Here is a 22,276-nt window from a genome sequence, read left to right on the forward strand (position 1 = left end):
TTTTTTAACATATTATATAGAATAACAAGCGGTAAACATCTCACCTTATTCATCATCTTAAAAGTTCTATATATGTCCATGTTTCATGTATTTTAACCCATGCTTAGTTGTTTGTTCTATTGTCATATTCAGTCAATTCACAACTCAGTTTAATTATCATGTATAAAAGAGAATCACAAACTTTGTGTGTTTTCAGGCCAGGCCCGCGGGTTTAGATCTAGGATTTGACTTCTGTTGCTGTTGGGTTTCTGAATGAGCCAAAAATAGAAGGGGAAAAACGGCTTGTATTGGCTGCAACCTAAGAGCCATTGATGGTTTCAGATTGCTGTCTTGCTGCGCGAGCATGATTTCTAAAGCTTGACCGTTCCCCATTGTGAGTCTGAATGGAGTAGCTTGACCTTCTTTTGTTGAATTCTCTCTGCAGGGGTTTCTTGAAATGACCGGCCTCTTTTATGGCTATTACTCGGTGGATAACGTACCTTTGGGGCTGCTGGAGTACCACGTGCCGCTGGGGTATTTGCTGATCACGCTGGCTTACCTTTCGATGAGCTTCGTCTGGATTATCAAACGGTAAATCCTGCTGGGAAAATCAACCTTCCCTTCGGCAAGCCAGGGCGATAGAAATGGCCATTCTAAAGAGCAGATTTGGGGATTGAAGTATTCTTTTCCCCTCCCCCCCAATCAAATATTTATTTTTATATCCTTTATATGTATCAATGCGGGAATGGTGTGGTAACTGGGTAACATAAATTTCAGTACACATAAACATAGCCTTATTATTCCTAAATATTACATTTCATTTCCATTGTTTCATATTATTCGTACATGTTATTTATTATCACCCTTCCTTTCTGAACCATCTTTCTGTGCTTTTGTATATCTTAACGCAGTGGTCCCCAACCCCCGGTCCGCGGACCGGTGCCGGGCCGTGGAGTACCTGGCACCGGGCCGCGCAGCGGCCGGGGGCCATGATCGCTCTTTTAAATCCGCTCCTCTTAAATGCATTTCTCTCCCCCCCCTTTGGTCCCACCCTCGGCTCTCTCTCCCTCCCTCCCTCGCCGTCTCCTCCCTTCTCTCTCCCCCCCTCCCGCACCGATCCATCGCCAGGGAAAGAGAGAGTGAGAGAGTGAGAGAGGAGAGAGAGAGGGAGAGAGTCAAGAAAACTGTTCCGGCCGCCGCTGAAATGACTCAGTAACTTTTACGCTTGGATCTGCTTTTTCAAACCTCCCCCAATCATCATCGCCACCCTCTTCCTCCTCCTCCACCACCACCGTTTGTTCCGCTAAAGCTCCTAAAGCTCTCTCCTCGGCTTTTCCTGCTTTCTCCCTGTCACCCAGATGCATGCTGTGGTTCGCGAGTGCGGCTCGGTTTTATGTGTCCGCTTCTCTCCCTTTCTCTCCACACACCCCCCACCTCCATTTAATTATTTTTTTTTTAAAGAAAGAAAACCGTAGTTCTGCCAATTGCAAAAAAAAAAAGTGTGTGTGCGTGCATATCTGCTGGCGGGTGTGTGTTTGTGTGGTGTGTGTGTGTGTGTGTGTGTGTGTATGCACGCGCGGAGAGAGACTGGTTGGAAAGGAAGGACAGGACTGGCGGTGTGTGTTTCTGCAGCCCCTCCGGTGGAGGCTGCACTAGCCGTCAGATCTGGTGTTTTTTTTTCCCCCTCTCCTTTTTCCGGCAGGTCGTTTTAATCCTTGCTAATTACTTTCTGTTCTTCGCTTGCCAGCTTCCTTCCCACCCTCCTTCCTCCTCCTCCCCCCCCAGCCGGGTGCGCCTCCCCGCTTTTACTCCCAAACAGTTATATATTTATATATATATATTTATTTTCTTTCTCTCCACGGCATTCGCGCGCGCGCACTCTGTTCTTTGCCCGCCGAATGTGGTGGGGAGGGGGAGGGCGGGCAGAAAGGTTGGTCCGGGGTGAGGGTTCAGGATGGTCTTTGAGGAACATAAGTCTGTCCGGGTGGGGGGGGGGCATATTAAAGCACTTTATATTTATGTCATTGTATTTTATTTTGTAAGGCATGTTTAAATACAATAAAATAAAAGTTGTTTAATCAAAACAATCTGATATATAAACAATCAATGTGTCATCGCGAACAACGCCCCCCCACTCCTGCGCGCGCTCAGCGGGCCACGGTAAAATTATCAAAGGCTGACTGGTCCGCGGCGATAAAAAGGTTGGGGACCACTGTCTTAACGTATTAATACATTATTATTCCCCCCTCCCACTATTTTCTATTCCTATTTTAACTTTCCCCCCCTTTCGTATCGCTATAATATTCAAAGACGTGTGTTTTCCACCTATTTTGTTGTTCATGTTTCCATAGTTAAATCAACATTCCACCCTTCATTCCTCCATTTTTCAATATCTCCTCCTACAGTTTTAGTATCATGGGGGATTGAGATTGAGATTTGTTTTATTTATATGCCGCCCTATTCCCCTCGGGACTCAGGGCGGCGAACAACTCAAGGGGGAAAGGGAACACAAAAGTACAAGACAAGCATTTAAAATAGCCAACAGCCACACAAGTCGAGAGGGGAAGGGAGCTCATCAACCCCAGGCCTGCCGACACAGCCAGGTTTTAACGGCTTTTCGGAAGGCCTGGAGAGAGGTGAGGGTCCGAATCTCTGCGGGGAGTTCGTTCCAAAGGGGGAGGGGGATTGAAGAATTCTAAAGGGCTTTGGGGTATTTTAAAAGACATGAAGATAGTCTAATGACTTGAGTGCACAAGTAGTCCTCGAATTACAGCAATTCACTTAGTGACTGTTGGAAGTTACAATGGCACTGAAAAAAGTGACATGATCGTTTTTCATCGTTACAACGATTGCAGCATCCTCATGGTCATGTGAGCAAAATTCAAGCGCTTGGCAACTAGTTCATATTTGCGACAGTTATACAATACAATACAATAGCAGAGTTGGAAGGGACCTTGGAGGTCTTCTAGTCCAACCCCCTGCCTAGGCAGGAAACCCTTTACTGTTTCAGACAAATGGCTATCCAACATCTTAAAAACTTCCAGTGTTGGGGCATTCACAACTTCTGGAGGCAACTTCTGTTCCACTAAATTAATTGTTCTAACTGTCAGGAAATTTCTGCTTAGTTCTAGGTTGCTTCTCTCCTTGATTAGTTTCCACCCATTGCTTCTTGTCCTGCCCTCAGGTGCTTTGGAGAATAGCTTGACTCCCTCTTCTTTGGGGCAGCCCCTGAGATATTGGAAGACTGCTGTCATGTCTCCCCTAGTCCTTCTTTTCATTAAACTAGACATACCCAGTTCCTTCAACCATTCCTCCTATGTTTTAGCCTCCAGTCCCCTAATCCTCTTTGTTATGGGTGTCAGGGTTCCAAGTAAAAGACCCATAATAAGCAAAACTCCAAGGCAGGTAGATTCCTTAAAGGATAGCTTTATTGGAAATATCATATTGGCACGGATCTGGTGAAAACCGACACTGAAGTTTCCCGTGGTTTTCACCTAATTAAAGATCCCTTTCTCAAAACAACCAGTCACATGGTCCAATCACGGTGCTGTCTGGCTGCCTGGTGACATCCTTCCTCCGACCAGGTGTGAGAATGCCCTTGGTTCCCAGGAGAAATTATTTGTTTTGGCTACCAAATCCCAGCTATCTAAAATCCTGCCTCCCTATCCCTCAGCTCCAGTGAAGCTTCCAAAATGGCTTCAGTCAGGGTTGACAACAGGATCCCGGGGTGATCTTGATCTTGTGACCTTCTGATAAGCAAAGTCAAACAGGAATCCAGATTCACTTAACAACCATGTGACTAGCTTAGCAACTCCAGTGATTTACTCAACGGTGGCAAGAAAGATTGTAAAATGGGGCAGAGCTCACTTAACAACTGTCTCGCTTAGCAACAGAAATGTTGGGCTTAATTTTGGTCGAGAACTACCTGTAATATAAATATAACAAGGGGGTAATTTACTTAACAATACATATTCTTAATGGCAGCAAAAATGGTCTTTGCCCAAAACTGGAAAAACAGGGAAATTCCACAAGAAGAGGAAGTAATTAGGAAAATTCTGATTTGTGCTGAAATGGATAAATTGACGTGGGAATTGAAGAATAAAGACAAATCAGAATATTATAAGATCTGGGACAAATCTTATCGATGTTTGGAACCAAACAGCAATGACTCAAAATAAGCCATGACTAAGATTTATAGCAGTGGTTCTCCGTGACCCGACAAAAGCGTGCATGACAAAACTGCGTCGCTAAAACTGCGATGTCATCAACGCGCCAACAACAGCGCGGCGACAGAAGGGCACTTTACAACAGCGCAGCGACAGAAAGCCAATTTAAGTTAAGGTAAGGGTTAGGGTTAGCATTACGTTTAGGGTTAGGATTAGGGTTAGGTTTAGTTTTACAGCGCGCTTCTGTCACCGCGCTGTTGTCAGCCCGATTCAGCGCTCATTCGTCGGAGCGCTTTAGCACTCGCGGTTTTGTCACCGCGGTTTAGTTGGGCGCGGTTTTGTCGTTCGTCCTTTTGTCGGTGAACTGTGGTTCTCAACCTTCCCAATGCCACGACCCTTTAATACAGTTCCTCATGTTGTGGTGACCCCCAACCATAAAATTGGTGTCTCGGTAAGACCATTGAAAATATGTGTTTTCCGATGGTCTTAGGCGACCCCTGTGAAAGGGTCGTTCGACCCCCAAAGGGAGTACCGACCCACAGGTTGAGAACCACTGATTTATAGAATGGAGATTAGAATTATGTATGAAACTATTAACAGTGAACGTGTATAAGAGAAAAGCAAAGCAACATGGTTGGAAATTAGATACTTTTATATTTGTAAATACTGAATAGAACAAATGTAGATAAGCGGGGTGGTTATAATGTATAATTGTATATCTTAATATGTATGGCAAAGACTTTTTGCCACGACGGTTACTCTGTGTCCAATGTTTTAATTTATGTTCAATAAAAAAACTTTCAATTTTTTTTTTAAATGAGAACTACCTGTAATATAAATTCCCCAAATATGACATCTCGCTGTTCAGACAGAGTTATCTGTTATCGTCCCAGTATTTGTTCTGTACAGTCGTCCAAAGTAAGTTTATTATTTATAGTAGGGTAGTGACTTTAAGATGTGTGGACTTCAACTCCCAGAGTTCCCCAGCCATCATGGAAGTTTGTGTAGAATTTTTTTACACTCCATCCTGAAATTTCTAACACTGCTTTCTTCTTCTTCTTCTTCTTCTTCTTCTTCTTCTTCTTCTTCTTCTTCTTCTTCTTCTTCTTCTTCTCCTTCTCCTTCTCCTTCTCCTTCTCCTTCTCCTTCTCCTTCTCCTTCTCCTTCTCCTCTTCCTCCTCCTCCTCCTCCTCCTCCTCCTCCTCCTCCTTCTTCTTCTTCTTCTTTTAAAAACCACCCTGGCAATGTTATGAACAGCTCGGTGGAAGGTTTTAAGCGAAGTTTGATATACAACGAAGATCCGTTTCAGAGCTACTGCAATAAAATTCTTGCTGGCTGGGATTTCTGCATCACAGATGAAAACGCTGCGCGGCTGAAACAGAGTAGTTTACTTTATGAACTTAAAGTACGTATATTTCTTTTTCTAAGAACGTATTGAACCCTCCTCGTTGATCAATTATCCCAAATAGCAAAAAATTGAATAAACTTGCAATGCAGGACAATACAATATTCCTAGAAATAGTGTATGTAAGATTTCCCCCCCTTCCTGGCATTTATTACAAGTTCTTTTAGAAAAATCAGCAATAAAAGTAAAAAAAAAATGAATAGTACATGATTGTTAAATTATACAACATTTCTCTTGTCTTCTGACAAGGAATAAGTAATTGCTTTGTCTCTGATGATTATGGTGTCAGGGTTCCAAATAGCATCCAAAATTAAATCAGAGTCCAAGGCAAAGTATTGCTCAAAGTTCCAATTTATTAAGAGAGCCACATTGGCACATCTGGGAAAACCCGACTCTGAAAGCTTCCCAGTTTTCCCCACCCAGTTGAAAGTTCAGGACCTTGTCCCTACACCCACAAGTCCATCACATGGTCCAATCTCCCACTGCCATACTGGCAGTTCCACCCATCCAGTTCCTGTCAAGTGCAGAGGTGCAAAGACAAAGGATGACCTTGGCTTTCTAGAAAGGAATTTTGCTTTGGCTACGTAGTATGTGACGCCTAACAATCCCATTTTCCAACAATAGAAAATGCCTAGCAGAATAATGGAAAGTGTGGCAGGCCAAAGATCCAAAAGGAAGATGGCCGCAGACTGGACAGATGGTCTCTTTCTTATGACCCAAAGATTTGTTTAAAAATTATGTTGATGTTGATTGATTTTAAAATTAAGCCTATAAAATAGAATGGAAACCTGAATGTTTTTTATTAGGAATAATGTCTGTGAAATACAAAAAAGAAATCCAGTATTTAATACTACATATAATTACGGCGGCAAGGATTGCCTTTGTCCAGAAATGGATAAGCAAATTAATTCCAAGCGAAGATGAAATAATAAGAAAGATTATGGACTGTACCGAAATGGACAAACTAACTAAAGAAATCCAGGGAAAAGAAAAATCAGAATTCTACCAATAGCAATAGCAGTTAGACTTATATACCCCTTCATAGAGCTTTCAGCCCTCTCTAAGCGGTTTACAGAGTCAGCATATCGCCCCCCAACAACAATCCGGGTCCTCATTTTACCCACCTCGGAAGGATGGAAGGCTGAGTCAACTCTGAGCCGGTGAGATTTGAACAGCCAAACTGCAGAACTGCAATCAGCTGCAGTCAGCTGAAGTAGCCTGCAGTGCTGCATTTAACCACTGCGCCACCTCGGCTCCATACCAGATATGGGATAAATGGTATAGGTGGATGGAGGAAAGAAACAAGGATCAATGAAGGAATATAACAAAACTCAAAAAATAATAGTTATGAGTAAAATAAGAGGGTTAAGAATGGTGAAATCCAAATGAAATACAATAGAAGGGGAAATAATATAAGGTGAGCGGTATCGATTGATAATTGCTATTAGAAAGAACAGGAAGCTCCTCTTCGTATTGTGTAAATGTGGTGTACGTCTAGGTTTTGTGTGTGTGTATTTTACATGTTTTGTTAATAAAAATTTTTTAAAAATTAAGCCTATAAATCTTATTTCTGTTCACAGACGGATTTGCAGGATGAACGGTTAAGACAGAGGGCAGCAGACAGAAGCCTCAAAGAGAAAACACGGATTTATTCTTTGAGGATCTTCTTAAACTGTGTCGTTTTGGCTGTCTTGTCGGCTTGTTTTTATTCCATCTACAGAGTAACCGTCTATTCACAAGAACACGCTTTCCCAGTAAGTAGCAAGCGATGTTTGAAATTGTGCTCTGATCCCAACTTATCTCTGGGAAAGCCATGATAGCGAATCTCTGGGTACCACAGGTGGCACAGAAAGCGCACGAGCCTCCCATTGGCCAGTTGGTCTTCGGGGCTCTGCCCTGCATAAGTGTGTGGGGGCGGGGGGACGGGATGCATGTAGGTGATGCAAGAGTACATGCACAGTGGGCAGAGCACATGAGCAGGGGGCTCTCGCATTGTATTTGGGGGGTTGTGCGCATGCATTTGCCCCCACATGCCCTGTTTTGGGCCTGGAAAGCCGGCCTCCACCAACCGGGTAGCCAAAAAATGGGTGAGAGGGCGTGTGCGCATGCACGGGGGGAGCGCATGCACAGGGGGGTGGTGCATGCATTGCATTTTGCAGTTATGAGTACGTGCTTTGGGCCCTCAGCACCAAAAAGGTTAGTGTTAGGTAAGCTCCCCGTTGGGAGAGCGAGTACATTCAGCGAAGCGTTGTGAGAGTTGTGTTGGAGAACACACAAACCAGCATACAGAGACACTACAGTTTAAATAGGCTTTTACTTTCGTGGAAATAGAGGTATCAGAGTCCATCAAACAGTCCAAGTCATACACGGATAAGACAGTCAGTCATCAACGTCTTTCAGTTAAGGGATAATCCAAATAACATAGTCCAGTATCATATAATCAGTTCGGCATTCAAAGTTTGCTATCAGTTGCAAAACTTACAATAGCTCACGGCACTTTCTAACAGGCAGCTTCCAAAACACTCAGATCAGATCAGCCCAGCATCTAACAAACAGAGAGCTAACAGTCATTCTGGCTCCATCTTATGGCCGATTGAGGAAAACAGCAACCAATCACATTTTACAGTATGATTTAAAGAAACAGGTACAACATGGTTACATGGTTTATATATTGCCAACTCAACTGTTAGAATTATATTCCTAATATTCCTAACAGTTAGCCATCACTGCCTTAAGTCAGGGGTCGGCAAACTTAAACACTCAAAGAGCCATTTGGACCCATTTCGCACAGAAAAGAAAACACCGGGAGCCACAAAGGTCCTAACCAGAAGCCCCCTGTTCAATTCTGGAGCTGACCGGAAGTTCAGTTCCTCCACTGTAGAGTCTCCTCCTAGCGCGGAGTCCTTTTTCCTCTACCTGTCATAACCGAAAGCCCTATCAATTCCGGAAACAACTGGAAAACCCTCCCCTTGCCATAGAGTCTTCTTCTGGCGCACTGTGCTTCTCCCCCCCCCTCCCACCTACCGGAAGCTCCTCTCAAAAGCCGACCGGTGATGGAGCCGCAGCAGAGGGAGGAAAGAGCCACATGCGGCTCTGGAGCCGCAGTTTGCTGACCCCCTGCCCTAGGTCATTTTATTCTTTCAAACAGTTGTATTTTCTCAATAGCTCGGTGGGGGAGGGGAATTGGCTTAGAACAATAGTTGGTTCACCCATTGGGCTAAACGAGTATTTATTTTAACCTCGATTTGTTGAACCCCAGCCCTTAAGGGTGGAGATAAACTAGGTGTTAAGTCCTGCAATGATATTCCTTTTAGAATTTTGGCCTGCCACACTTTCTCTTATTTCATTATGCTGTTTCTTTAGTATAGTTGATGAGAGGGGGAAATAGACAGGAGTAGGATTGTGGAATGTATTGTTGTCATTCTTTTCTAGAAGGCCAAGGTCATCTTTTGTCTCTGCACTTTTACACCTGACCGGAAGCAGCTGGGTGGAGACGCCAGCGTGGAAGAAGAAGATTGGACCACGTGATGGATTTGTGGGTGTGGGGACAAAATCATGAACTTTTAACTGGGTGGGATTCTGATGTAATTTCCAGAATTGGGATTTACACAGATGTGCTAAGATGTCCGCTTTATTAAATTGGAACTTTAAGGATCGTTTTGCCTTGGACTCTGATTTAATTCTACATGATACTTGGAACGCTGACACTAGGAACCTCTAACAAATCGAAAAAACTTTTTTTTCAGGAAAACAACATCAAATTAGATGACCTCTTTGTCCAGTACTTGCCTTCTATGGTGATCACTGTCGCGAACTTTTTTGCCCCGCTGATTTTTTCATTCCTCATCAAATACGAAGACTATTCGCCCATCTTTGAGATACGGTTAACTCTGATCAGGTAACTCGGTGCCTTTCCGCCATCTTACTTTCTTTTCTCCCATGGGGTGAGTTGGGCAGCACCGTCCGTAGAGCTGAGGAAAACCCCCAAGTTCCTTTTGCGGATCCAGATAGGATTCAGAAGCACGGTTTTCAGTAGGAAAATAATTAGAGAAGCTTAATGTGTCACCTAGGAAATGGGGCACATCGTCATGTGGTCACAATAGAAAAGAATATTTGTAGCTCAGGGTTGAAATGGGGGGGGGGGGTCCTTGGTGTTCTCTTAGCTTGGTGGTTTTCTTTTTTTTTTCCATATATTTTTATTATTTTTACATTTAAAACAAGGCAGTACCGCGAAGTCGAAGTAATAGCAATAGCAATAGCAGTTAGACTTATATACCGCTTTATAGGGCTTTCAGCCCTCTCTAAGCGGTTTACAGAGTCAGCATATTGCCCCCAACAACAATCTGGGTCCTCATTTTACCCACCTCGGAAGGATGGAAGGCTGAGTCAACCCTGAGCCGGTGAGATTTGAACAGCCGAACTGCAGAACTGCAGTCAGCTGAAGTAGCCTGCAGTGCTGCATTTAACCACTGCGCCACCTCGGCTCTTAAGTGACCATGCATTCACATTATATACAGCTAGTCTCAACCATTGACAATTAGCCTACTTAATACATTGTCTATCCTTCTGTCCAATCACAATATATACAGTTTGTTCCAGTCTTGTCACCTTGTCTTATACCAGTCGTAAAATCTGTTCCAGACTTCAAAATATTCTGATTCCCCTTTATTTTTAGGTTCAAGAGTGAGCCAATCTGCTTCCGCACAGGCCAACACTTTTCTGATTATATCTAGCTCTGATGGTGTATTTTCTTTTTTCCAATATTGTGCATAAGTTATGCTCGCCGCAGTTAGTACACGTATAATTAAATAAAGTGTATCTTTCTTAAACCCCTCCGGTATTATACCTAGGAGAAAAATTTCCGGTTTAAACAAGATTTGGTCTCCCACTATTTGTTCTAACCATGATTGAATCATCTTCCAATAATTTTTTGCCTCATTGCACGTCCACCACATATGGTAAAAAGTGCCTGGTGTTTTTTTTACACTTCCAACAATTTGGGGCCAGATTTTTAAACATTTTGGAGAGCCGTGCTGGAGGGAGATGCCATCTGTAGAACATCTTATAAAGATTTTTTTTTATACGCCGTAGCCATTGTTAGTTTCCGATTGAGTATCCATAGCCAATTCCACTTAGCCAATTCCACATTGTAACCGAAATTTTTCACCCAGGCGACCATAGTTTCTTTGACATGCTCCTCCTCTAGCTTGTATTCCAACAAAAATCTAGACAACACTTCGGTCAGCCTGTTTTCTGTCTGTACCAAAAGCTTCGTGGTTTTCTTGCAGACCTTTCATTACCATACCAGGTAATGTCATCAGTGCTGGAAGGGAAGGGAGTTTGCGGGATGGGGAGGAAGAGGAGGAGAAGGAAACTACGGGGTCCTTGATACTCCCTGATTTTGGTAGTTTTCCTGCAGATGTTTCATTACCATACCAGGTAATGTCATCAGTGTTAGTCATCACTAGCAGTGGTGATGTTATCGAGGTGTTTGATGAAACGTCTGCAAGAAAACAGGCATTTCCTCAGAAAGCACAAAAGAGCTCTCACTTCATTGTTTGGATTCATACAACACGCTAAACCTAGCAAGGAAACCACAGCATGTTTTAGTATGATATATGACTCTAATTGCCTGTTAAAGACAGTTTAAAGCAGTGTTTCTCAACCTTGGCAACTTGGAAGATGTCAGGACTTCAACTCCCAGAATGCCCCCAGCCAGCGAATGCTGGCTGGGGGCATTCTGGGAGTTGAAGTCCGGACATCTTCCAAGTTGCCAAGGTTGAGAAACACTGCTTTAAATGGAAGCATCCCAAAAGGAGCCAGATGGACAGCAAATAAATTCCTTGCAGGGGTTTCATTACCATAATAGGTAACGTCATCACTACTAGAAGGGAGTGGGGTTTGCGAGGTGGAGGAGAAGGAGAGCAACTGTGGGGTCCTTGATGCTCTCTGAGCTTCATTGCTTTCTTGCAGACTTTTCCTTACCATACTAGCTAACGTCATCAGTGATCGAAGGTAGCAAGGTTTTTGTTTTTGTTTATATAGTCTGTTTATATTCAAAGAACTCTCCCACCACCACTGACCGGGCAACTCACTGTATATAAACAGAGAACAAACAGCTAACAGTGTGATTAAACCCAGCGACCAATTTCCTAGATGCCCACAATTGTTCTTTAATCCTCTATTGCAAAAACGTCTAGGATACTGGCTCACTTCTTCACGTACCTCCATTATGTTTTTTTTTTGAAAAGTTTTATTTTAATTAAACAAAAACACAAAAAAAAGGAATCATCCTTCGTTACATCTTGTAGAAAGCGTGTCGATTGGTTACAAATACATTTCGTGCGTTTCTTCCACAATCATTGCATATGCTTCATTCACATTGAATTGTACATTTTAAATCAATTTTTTTAAATGTATTTTACTATCACTGTACCACAGTTCTCATTTAATGACAATTATTTAAACGTGGTTTTATCTGAAATCGTTTGTATTTAAAGACACAACCACCTACTGGCATTCATTCGCAATTTCAATAAACCTCCAATGACATTACACCTTTGTAACATATTCTGAAACAAAATCATATCAAAATCATAACATACAATTAACTACGATAATAATAATAATGCAAGGATAACTTTAATTAGTAAAAATAACTTGGATATAAATTGTAAACCAGGACTTAGGGAAAAGACCTATAAATTTTATTCATAAATTCTTGTTTAGACTTGCTATAAAGGTACCTCTGTTATGTTTTGAAGGTGTGTCTTCGTGCGACTGGCCAACATTGCTGTCCTTTTGTTTTCGCTATGGACTCGAATCACATCCTGTGCTGACAAATGCAAAACGTGTGGATACAACTACCACCTTTATCCAGTAAGTCAATTTATTTATGAAGTGTACGGGAGTCATCGAATTAGGTGCATAAATTAACATTTTCTCTCTGTGTTGGCTCTCCATTCAGCGGTGAAAGAGGTTCAGCATCCTCACTGAAATGCTTTGTTTGAAATAAATAGAGGTAGCTGTTCTGACCCCCCCTCATCCTACACCAAAGCACGCCGAGACAAAGATATTGCAAGGATTTATTGACACACAGACAGGACCTTGGCAACAAGCCAGCACAGTCCAGGCCTTGGCAGCAATCCAGCACAGACAAGACGGTGGCAGCAATCCAGCACAGACTAACCTTGGCAGCAATCCAGCTTGCCAAGCTAGCCACGAAAAATTCTCCAACTTTAGTGAATACGTTGACTCCTGCAAAAGGGCGTGTGCACAATCATTCCTTTTATAGTCTTGAGAGGAGCCTAATTACCACCAGCTGAGTGCAATTATCTCCTGTAACTGCGCAACTGCTCCTTAACGCCTATTAGCTCTTCGGTGCCGGGCATCCAGGAACAACTCCCTTGTCTCCGCCCCACTGCTCCAATACATGATGTCCGGATCACACTCCCTTGTCTCCTCCCCACTGGTCCAAGGCTCAGGCGCCTCCTGGTGGCCAACCAGCCTCTCTGCGCCCTGCTCGGAGTCGGAACCCTGTCCAGGGTCCTCCACATCCTCCAGAGCCAACTCATAGGGCCCCTCGCTGTCGGAGTCTGGTGGCAGCTCCAACGGCTCCTGCTGGGCCACAACAGGTAGCAAGAGCCCTTAGACTTATATACCGCTTCACAGTGCTTTACAGCCCTCTCTAAGGTTTACAGAGTCAACATATTTCTCCCCAACAATCTGGGTCCTCATTTTACTCACCTTGGAAGAATAGCAGGCTGGCTGAGTCAACCTTGAGCCTGGTGAGATTCGAACTGCTGGCAGTTGGCAGAATTAGCCTGTAATACTGCATTCTAAACACTATGCACCATGGAAGGAGGGCAGGGAAGGGAAGGGAGGAAGGAAGGAAGGAGAGAGAAAAGGAAAAGCAATAGCAATAGCACTTATATTATATACCGCTTCACAGTGCTTTATAGCCCTCTCTAAGGTTTACAGAGTCAACATATTTCTCCCCAACAATCTGGGTCCTCATTTTACTCACCTCGGAAGAATGGAAATTAAGTCAACCTTGATCCTGGTGAGATTCGAACTGCTGGCATTTGGCAGAATTAGCCTGTAATACTGCATTCTAAACACTATGCACCATGGAAGGTAGGGAGGGAAGGGAAGGGAAGGGAAGGAAGGAAGGCTGAGTCAGCCTTGAGCCTGGTGAGATTCGAACTGCTGGCAGTTGGCAGAATTAGCCTGTAATGCTGCATTCTAAACACTACGCACCATGGAAGGAGGGAAGGGAAGGGAAGGGAAGGAAGGAAGGAAGGAGAGTAAAAAGGAAAAGCAATAACACTTAGACTTATATATGTCTTTACAGTGCTTTAGAGCCCTCTCTAATCAGTTTACATAGTCAGAACTGACTCACATTTCCGACGGTTGCTATGCCCCCTGCCACAGGTCAAAGGATCCCCTTTTGCAACCTTCTGAAAAAGCAAACTCTATAGGGAAATCAGATTCACTTAACAACCAATATAAGAACTGAAATGATTCCCTTAACAAACGCGGCAAGAAAACGTCGGGAAAATGGAGCAAAACTCAGTTAATACATTTCTCACAGCCACAGAAATTTTGAGTTCAATTGTGGACGTAAGTTGAGGACTACCTATATTTCACAAAGACGCCGATAACTGTTCCTAACTTTGATTTAAACTGCTTGGCGTTTTTTTCCACAGTCGCTGTTTTTAATCTGGGAATCTTCTTGTCTCTTTTTACAGTGTTGGGAATCCAGAGTTGGGCAGGAAATGTATAAACTGATGATTTTTGACTTCATCATCATCTGTGCTGTTATCGTCTTCGTTGACTTTCCTAGGAAGTGAGTATGACATTCCCAGGAGGGGTCAAAGTGGCTTGTTTTGGGACAGAGGATCAGAAAGTTTGAGTTTTTGAGTTTTGAGTTTGAGTTTTATTGGGATTTATATGCCGCCCTTTTCCCTGAGGGGACTCAGGGCGGCTTACAACCACAAGGGAGGGGGGTGCAGTGTCAAAAACAGAACAGTATGTGAACAAAGAAAAAATAGTAAAAACACAACTTTCATTCAGCAATCAAACACTCGGGCGGGTAAATTGGGAACCTATCCCCAGGCCTGCTGGGAGAGCCAGATCTTGAGGGCTGCGCGGAAGGTCTGGATAGTGGTGAGGGTACGGATCTCAACGGGGAGGTCGTTCCACAGGGTCGGAGCTGCAACAGAAAAGGCTCTCCTCCGTGTGGTTGCCAGTCGGCATTGACTGGCAGATGGAATTCGGAGGAGGCCCAGTCTGTGCGATCTAATTGGTCGATTTAGGGAGGTAATCGGCAGAAGGCGGTCTCTCAAGTACCCAGATCCACTACCATGGAGTGCTTTAAAGATGGTCATCAGTACCCTGAAGCGCACCCGGAGACCAACAGGTAGCCAGTGCAGCTCGCGGAGGACGGGTGTAACGTGGGCGAACCGCGGTGCGCCCACTATCACTCGCGCGGCTGCATTCTGGACTAGCTGTAGCCGCCGGATGCACTTCAAGGGCAACCCCATGTAGAGCCCGTTGCAGTATTCCAGCCTAGAGATCACAAGGGCTCGAGTGACTGTTGTGAGAGCCTCCCGGTCTAGGTAGGGCCGCAACTGGCGGACCAGGCGAACCTGGGCAAATGCCCCCCTGGTCACAGCTGACAGCTGGTGGTCAAAAGTCAGCTGTGGGTCCAGGAGGACTCCTAAGTTGCGGACCCTATCTGAGGGGTATAAAATTTGACCCCCCAGCCTAAGCGTTGGTGTATTAGCCAAATTATTGGGAGGGAAGCACAACAGCCACTCGGTCTTGTCCGGGTTGAGTACCAGTTTGTTAGCACTCATCCAGTTCCTAACGGCCTCCAGACCCTGGTTCATCACGTCCACCGCTTCATTGAGTTGGCACGGGGCGGACAGATACAGTTGCGTATCGTCCGCATATTGGTGGTATTTTATCCCGTGCCTCCGAATGATCTCGCCCAGCGGTTTCATGTATATGTTAAATAGTAGGGGGGATAAGACCGAACCCTGCGGCACCCCACATGTTAGGGGCCTCAGGGACGATCTCTGCCCCCCGACCAACACCGACTGCGACCTGTCCGAGAGGTAGGAGGAGAACCACCGTAAAACAGTGCCTCCCACTCCCACCTCCCGCAGACGTCGCAGAAGGATACCATGGTCGATGGTATCGAAAGCCGCTGAGAGGTCAAGGAGAACCAGGATGGACGCATAGCCTCCATCTCTGGCCCTCCAGAGATCATCGGTCAATGCGACCAAAGCGGTTTCTGTGCTGTAACCAGGTCTGAAGCCGGACTGGAAGGGGTCAAGATAACTAGCTTCCTCCAAGGCCCGTTGAAGCTGGAAGGCCACCACCTTCTCAACAACCTTCCCGATAAAGGGGAGGTTGGAGACAGGACGAAAGTTGTTTAGAATGGCTGGATCTAAGGATGGTTTCTTCAGGAGGGGTCTCACCACCGCCGTTTTAAGTACGGCGGGGAAGTGCCCCTCCCGAAGGGAGGCGGTCACAACCGCCTGGATCCAGCCATGTGTCACCTCCCTGCTGTTGGCAACCAGCCAGGAGGGACACGGGTCCAGAATACAAGTGGAGGCACTTACAGCTCGAATGGCCTTGTCCACATCCCCAGAGGCAACATCCTGGAACTCAACCCAGAGATGGTGTGGCAAGTGGTCCTCCTGTGTCTCGGCTGGATCTACTGCGGTGGAGTCCAAGTCCGATCGAAACCGAGTTACTTTGTCCGCCAAGAATTGAGCATAGTCCTCAGCTCTACCCTGCAAGGGGTCTCCCGCATCCCTCCTATTGAGGAGGGAGCGGGTTATCCTAAACAGGGCGGCTGGGCGTGACTCGGCGGACGCAACCAAGGCAGAGATGTATGATCTTTTTGCAGTTCTTAGTGCTCGGACATAGTCCTTGGTGCAGGTAGTTAAAAGTGCTCGGTTCGACTCGGACTTATCGGACCTCCACAGGTGCTCTAGGCATCTCCTCCGGCGTTTCTTCTCCCGGAGCTCCTCGGTAAACCAAGGAGGCCTCCAGGATCCACTGACCCGGAGGGGCCGTAGTGGCGCAATCCGGTCAAGAGACTCCGACGCCGCCAAATACCAGGTGGCAGCCAGAGTCTCCGCCGAACTGTGGGCGAGAGTATCAGGAATAACCCCAAGCTCCGTCTGGAACCTCAACGGGTCCATAAGTCGCCTGGGGCGGAACCACCTGGTCGGTTCCTCCTCCCTACGGTGGGGGTTTGGCCTCCGGAAGTCAAGCCTCAGTAGGCAGTGGTCTGACCACGACAGGGGTATGATCTCATTACCCCTCAGACCAAGATCACACATCCACTGCTCCGAGAGGAATACGAGGTCGAGCATGTGACCCGCTGCATGGGTTGGGCCCCGAATTACTTGGGTCAAGCCCATGGCTGTCATGGAAGCCATGAACTCCTGCGCCCCATCAGAGCGTTCACCGAGCGATGGCAAATTGAAATCCCCCAGAACTATAAGCCTGGGGAACTCAACTCAATAAGTTACACCTATTTATAACTTTTCACTTTTAGCCAAGTTCCAAATCGGAGGGCCGCTAAATAGTGAGCTGGGCAGCCTAGACCTTTAACAAAGACAAATTAAAACCTGAAGAAATAAATAAAACTCATGAGAAGTTTTTACTTTTACTTGCACCGGTCACAATCTTATTTTTATCCCAACTTCAGGTTTAGATTAGACTAGCCGATAACCCGGCATTGCCCGGGTATTTATTTATAGGGGGAAAATGTCCAGACCAAACGTAATTTCTAATGTTGGCCATGAATATGGAAGAAAGAAACTGCCTTTGTGAGAAATGCGTTGTGTGAAATGGCAAAACTCATGTTGACTTCCAGGTTGGTCCATCTTTGCCATTGTAATGCCATTTCTGCCATTTGCGAGAGGTCCTTTTGGAATTTCACATTAAGTCAGCTTTCTTGTTGTGGCCTGCCAGTGGCCAGTGAAACTGGCAGCAGAGCCGAACAGTGAGGAGGTTGGGGAGCAGCATGGGCCAATCCTGGAGTCTGGGGAAGGCTCTGATGAGGGCTCTGTGTCGGAGGCAGAGAGGGGGCCAGAGCCTTATGCCAGTTATCAGCTGCCTTCGGAGTCGGAGATCAGTGGAGCAGAGGAACAGCTGGAGCCTGTTCCCAGTGTGTGCATGTGCAGAGTTGCCAGACGAAGGGAAGAGCTAAAGAACAGGGGTCGACTTGGGAGTAAACCCACAGGTGGACTGTGAATGGCCCCTCCCAGAGGAAATAAAAGAGGAGCGAAAGTGGAGTGGGCTTTTGCAGGAAACAATTCGTTCATTAGATTCATTCCAGGAGTGTGAAGATCTGTCCGTGAATCTCAGAGACTCTGTGCCCAAGTCTTTCCTTGCACAGCGCCTCATTTGGAAAATATTGACATGGCAGCTTTCCAAGATAGATAAAGTCTGTGTTCATAAATACACCTTTGAAAGACTGTTTGCCAGGCCTTTGCTGAATGTGAAGGAGAGGAATTCATATTCGTTTAATAAAAGGGGTTTTGTCGGGACCAGGAATCTGCCTTGTGTTTTTTGGGGAAGCCTAGCTCAGAACATTTCTCTATGGTAAATCAGGTTTCCCCCAACATCTGGTTGCATTAATGATGCTGTGGACGGATGGACGGACGGACGGACATACACACACACACCATCCCTAGCTTGTCTGCGTATTAAGGTGTTCCGGGGATAACTTATAACAGCATAGGTTTTGGGTTTTTATGGAGACACGTGCTGAGCATCAGAGTCAAAAGTGAAATCATATTTCTCCTCTTAGGCTGTTTGTGACCCATTGTCCCATCAAGGCCTTCCAGTGGGTTGGGTTGCAGGAGTTTGCCATCCCGGACAACGTGTTGGAAATAGTTTATGGACAGACGATCTGCTGGATCGGAACCTTCTACTGTCCCCTCCTCCCAGCAATTGCAGCCGTAAAATATTTCATTGTCTTTTATGTTAAAAAGGTAACTGGATGGTCTTTTTTTGTGCTTTAAATCAGCTAGGATTTGGATTTGGATTTACTTTATTTGTATGCCGCCCTTTTCCCTGAGGGGACTCAGGGCGGCTCACAATTCAGGGGGAGGGAAGAACAAAACACGTTACATACATGAAGACAATACATCGTTAAAAATTGCAACAGTCATACTATTCGGGTGGGGTTGAAGTCTTTAGCCCCAGGCCTGTCGGGACAGCCAGGTTTTAAGGGCTACGCGGAAGGTCTGGAGGGTGGTGAGGGTACGAATCTCCACGGGGAGGTCGTTCCAGAGGGTCGGAGCAGCCACCGAGAAGGCTTTCCTCCGGGTAGTTGCCAGTCGACTGCCAGTTGCCAGTCTGCCCTTGTTCCAACCTGGGTCCTGTTGGAATATTTAAGGAACTACAGGTAGCCCTTGACATACAACAGTTTATTTAGTGAACGAAGTTCCATCGGCACTGAAAAATGAGCCTTTTTCATCCTTATGACCATTGTAGGATTCCACAGTCACAAACAAAATTCAGACGTTTGGACAACTGGCTCATATCTATGACAATTGCCATATCCTGGGGTCAGTTGATCTGTTGTGGCCTGCCAGCAGCCAGTGGAGCTGGCAGCAGAGTCGGACAGTGAGGAGGTTGGGGAGGAACCTGGGCCAGTCCTGAAGTCTGGGGAAGGCTCTGATGAGGGCTCTGTGTCGGAGGCAGAGAGGGGGCCAGGGCCATCTGACAGTTATCAGCTGCCTTCAGAGTCAGACATCAGTGAGGCAGATGAACAACTGGAGCATGTTCCCAGTGTGCGCATGTGCAGAGTTGCCAGATGAAGGGAAGAGCTAAAGAACAGGGGTCGACTTGGGAATAAGGCCACCGGTGGACGATGAATGGCCCCTCCCAGAGGAAATAAAAGAGCGAAAGGGGAGTGGAGTTTGCAGGAGACAATTAGTTCGCTTAATTGGTTCATGACACTCCAAGACTCCTTGCCAAGTTCTGCAGAGATCGGCCTGGCAGCTCTCCATGCCAGATAAGGTCTGTGACCGTAAATCCTGCCTTGAAAGACTTTGCTGGATGTGAATGAGCAGAATTCACAGTCAATGAATAAAAGGGGTTTTTTGTCAGGACCAGGAATTTGCTTCATGCTCTCGGGAAGCCTCGGTCAGAACATGATCATCTTTTGCGACATTCTGGCCAGCAAAGTCCACGGGGAAGCCAGATCCACTTCACAACTGTGTTATTAGCTCAAGAACGGTGGCAGAAAGGATCGTAACTTGGGGCAAGATTCCCTTAACAGCTGTCCTGCTTAGCCATGGAAATTTAGGGCCCGATTGAGGTCATAAATTGAGGACTCCCTACAAGTTGCCTTTCCGTAATGTAAAAAAAAATCCATCCGTGTTTTTTTTTTCTCTCTCTCTTGAGTGTTTTAAGGATTAGATCTTAATTTCTCTTTTCACATTCCAGTTGAGCCTGATGCACACCTGTAAACCTTCAGCCCGGCCCTTCAGAGCTTCCAGTTCCAACTTTTTCTTCTTGGTGGTACTTCTGATCGGCCTCGTTTTGGCGTTCATCCCTTTGGGGCTCAGCATGACACGGTCAGTTCCTTTCCTGTTGGGGATGCTTCCCAGGTGTTCCTTGACGTTCCTTTGTGTCATCTCCCCCACGTATTGCAGTCCAGTTCCTTGCTCTTGGCGGTGTAGCCAAGAAACACGTCCCCATAGACAAGTAGAGGAACCGTGTAGCCTTCTGTTAGGTAAGCTCCCCGTTGGGAGAGCGAGTACATTCAGCGAAGCGTTGTGAGAGTTGTGTTGGAGAACACACAAACCAGCATACAGAGACACTGCAGTATAAATAGGCTTTTACTTTCATGGAAATAGAGGTATCAGAGTCCATCATGGATAAGACACGGATAAGACAGTCAGTCATCAACGTCTTTCAGTTAAGGGATAATCCAAATAACATAGTCCATAATCATACAAACAGTCCGGTACTCAAAGTTTGCTAGCAGTTGCAAAACTTACAATAGCTCATGGCACTTTCTAACAGTCAGCTTCCAAAACACTCAGATCAGATCAGCCCAGCATCTAACAAACAGAGAGCTAACAGTCATTCTGGCTCCCTCTTATGGCCGATTGAGGAAACAGCAACCAATCACATTATACAGTATGCTTTAAAGAAACAGCTATAGCATTGTTACATGATCTATATATTGCCAACCCAACCGCTAGAATTATATTGCTAACACCTTCCTTGAGATACCATATTTTTCGGAGTATAAGACGCACCGGAGTATAAGACGCACCGGAGTATAAGACACACCAAGGTTTTGAAGAGGCAAATTTAAAAAAAAGGTTTTTGCACTCTGCAAGCCTCCCAAAAATGGCCCGTTTTTTTTGTGAAAATGGGCCCCCTTTCCCTCCCCAAAAATGGAATCGATAGCCTTTAGGGGGCTTGCAGAGTGCTTGCCACCTTGAGTTATTTATAAAAACAAAAACAAAAGCTGGATATGAATAACTGGATGCATAAATAAATAAAAGTTTAGGATGTAACAATATGCTTGATCCTATTTGGCCTTGTCTCATCTGTCCCTTCCCAAACAGCATCCCTTCCTCTAAAGCCTGTGGGCCTTTTGTGAATTTCAATCATTCGTGGGATGTCATTGGACACACCATCCAGAAATTCCCTCTCACGATGCAAAGAATCCTGAACGGCATGTCTTCCGAAACGTTTGCTGTGCCTTTCTTCATGGTTACCTGGTGAGCTTTTGTCAACCGACCCAGGGGTGTCATTCGCACGAGCAGCTTTGGCAAGCTGTCGCGTGGATTTCAACGGGGCGTAGCATTTTTATAGATTTATCCTTAAGGAAAGGACTGCAGTTGGTGCAGAATGCAGCCACGCGAGCGATTCTAGGTGTGCCTAGATACACCCATGTTACACCCATCCTCCACGAGCTGCAGGCTCCCCATTGGTCTCCGAACGTGCTTCAAGGTGCTAGTCGTTACTTTTAAAGCCCTACATGGTTTAGGACCTGGCTACCTGAGAGACCGCCTCCTGCCACTTACCTCCCAACGACCAACAAGATCACACAGGTTGGGTCTCCTCCGGGTGCTGTCGACCGGACAATGCCCTGGGGGAGGGCCTTCTCTGTAGCTGCGCCGGCCCTATGGAACGATCTACCCGTAGAAATCCGGACCCTTACCACTCTCCCGGCCTTCCGTAAAGCCACCAAGACCTGGCTGTTCCGGCAGGCCTAGGGCTGTTGATCAATATCCAGCCCCACTTAGACAGAATGGATGGTGTGTAATTTTAATAATTGTATCTTTTGTTTTAATTTTTAAATGTTTTTTATCTTGCCTGTAAGCCGCCCAGAGTCCCAAGGGAGTGGGCGGCATACAAATTTTATTAAATTGAAAAATTGAAATTGAAAAGGCAGATAGTTTAAGAAACTATCTGCAATTGTGGTAAGTTAAGCAAAGCAGATAGTTTAATGTAGAATCCACACATTAACCATGTTGACTGTATGTTTGTTAAAACAACATCTGGAAAAAAAGACTAAAAGTGGGTGTTAGATTTAGATTTAGATTGTTTATTTGTATGCCGCCCTTTTCCCTGGGGGGATTCAGGGCGGCTCACAATCAAAAGGAAGGGGGGGACAGACTTTTACATATAAGACAGTACATGATTAAAACACAACATTCATACCATT

General features: G+C 45.5%; 1 protein-coding gene across 1 annotated transcript in view; it reads left to right on the top strand.

The window, feature by feature from the left end:
* Positions 1-22,276, top strand: part of LOC116518056 (transmembrane channel-like protein 7) — a 42,115-nt gene that overhangs the window by 15,635 nt on the left and 4,204 nt on the right. Inside the window, exons 6-14 of the mRNA XM_032231294.1 lie at positions 425-570; positions 5,403-5,550; positions 7,131-7,304; positions 9,297-9,448; positions 12,315-12,429; positions 14,301-14,398; positions 18,389-18,572; positions 20,035-20,165; positions 21,171-21,326. Coding sequence (XP_032087185.1) covers positions 425-570; positions 5,403-5,550; positions 7,131-7,304; positions 9,297-9,448; positions 12,315-12,429; positions 14,301-14,398; positions 18,389-18,572; positions 20,035-20,165; positions 21,171-21,326 — 1,304 coding nt within the window. The remainder of the gene's footprint in view (positions 1-424; positions 571-5,402; positions 5,551-7,130; positions 7,305-9,296; positions 9,449-12,314; positions 12,430-14,300; positions 14,399-18,388; positions 18,573-20,034; positions 20,166-21,170; positions 21,327-22,276) is intronic.

This window comes from Thamnophis elegans, chromosome 14 (assembly GCF_009769535.1).
Source record: "Thamnophis elegans isolate rThaEle1 chromosome 14, rThaEle1.pri, whole genome shotgun sequence".
Lineage (NCBI taxonomy): Eukaryota > Metazoa > Chordata > Lepidosauria > Squamata > Colubridae > Thamnophis > Thamnophis elegans.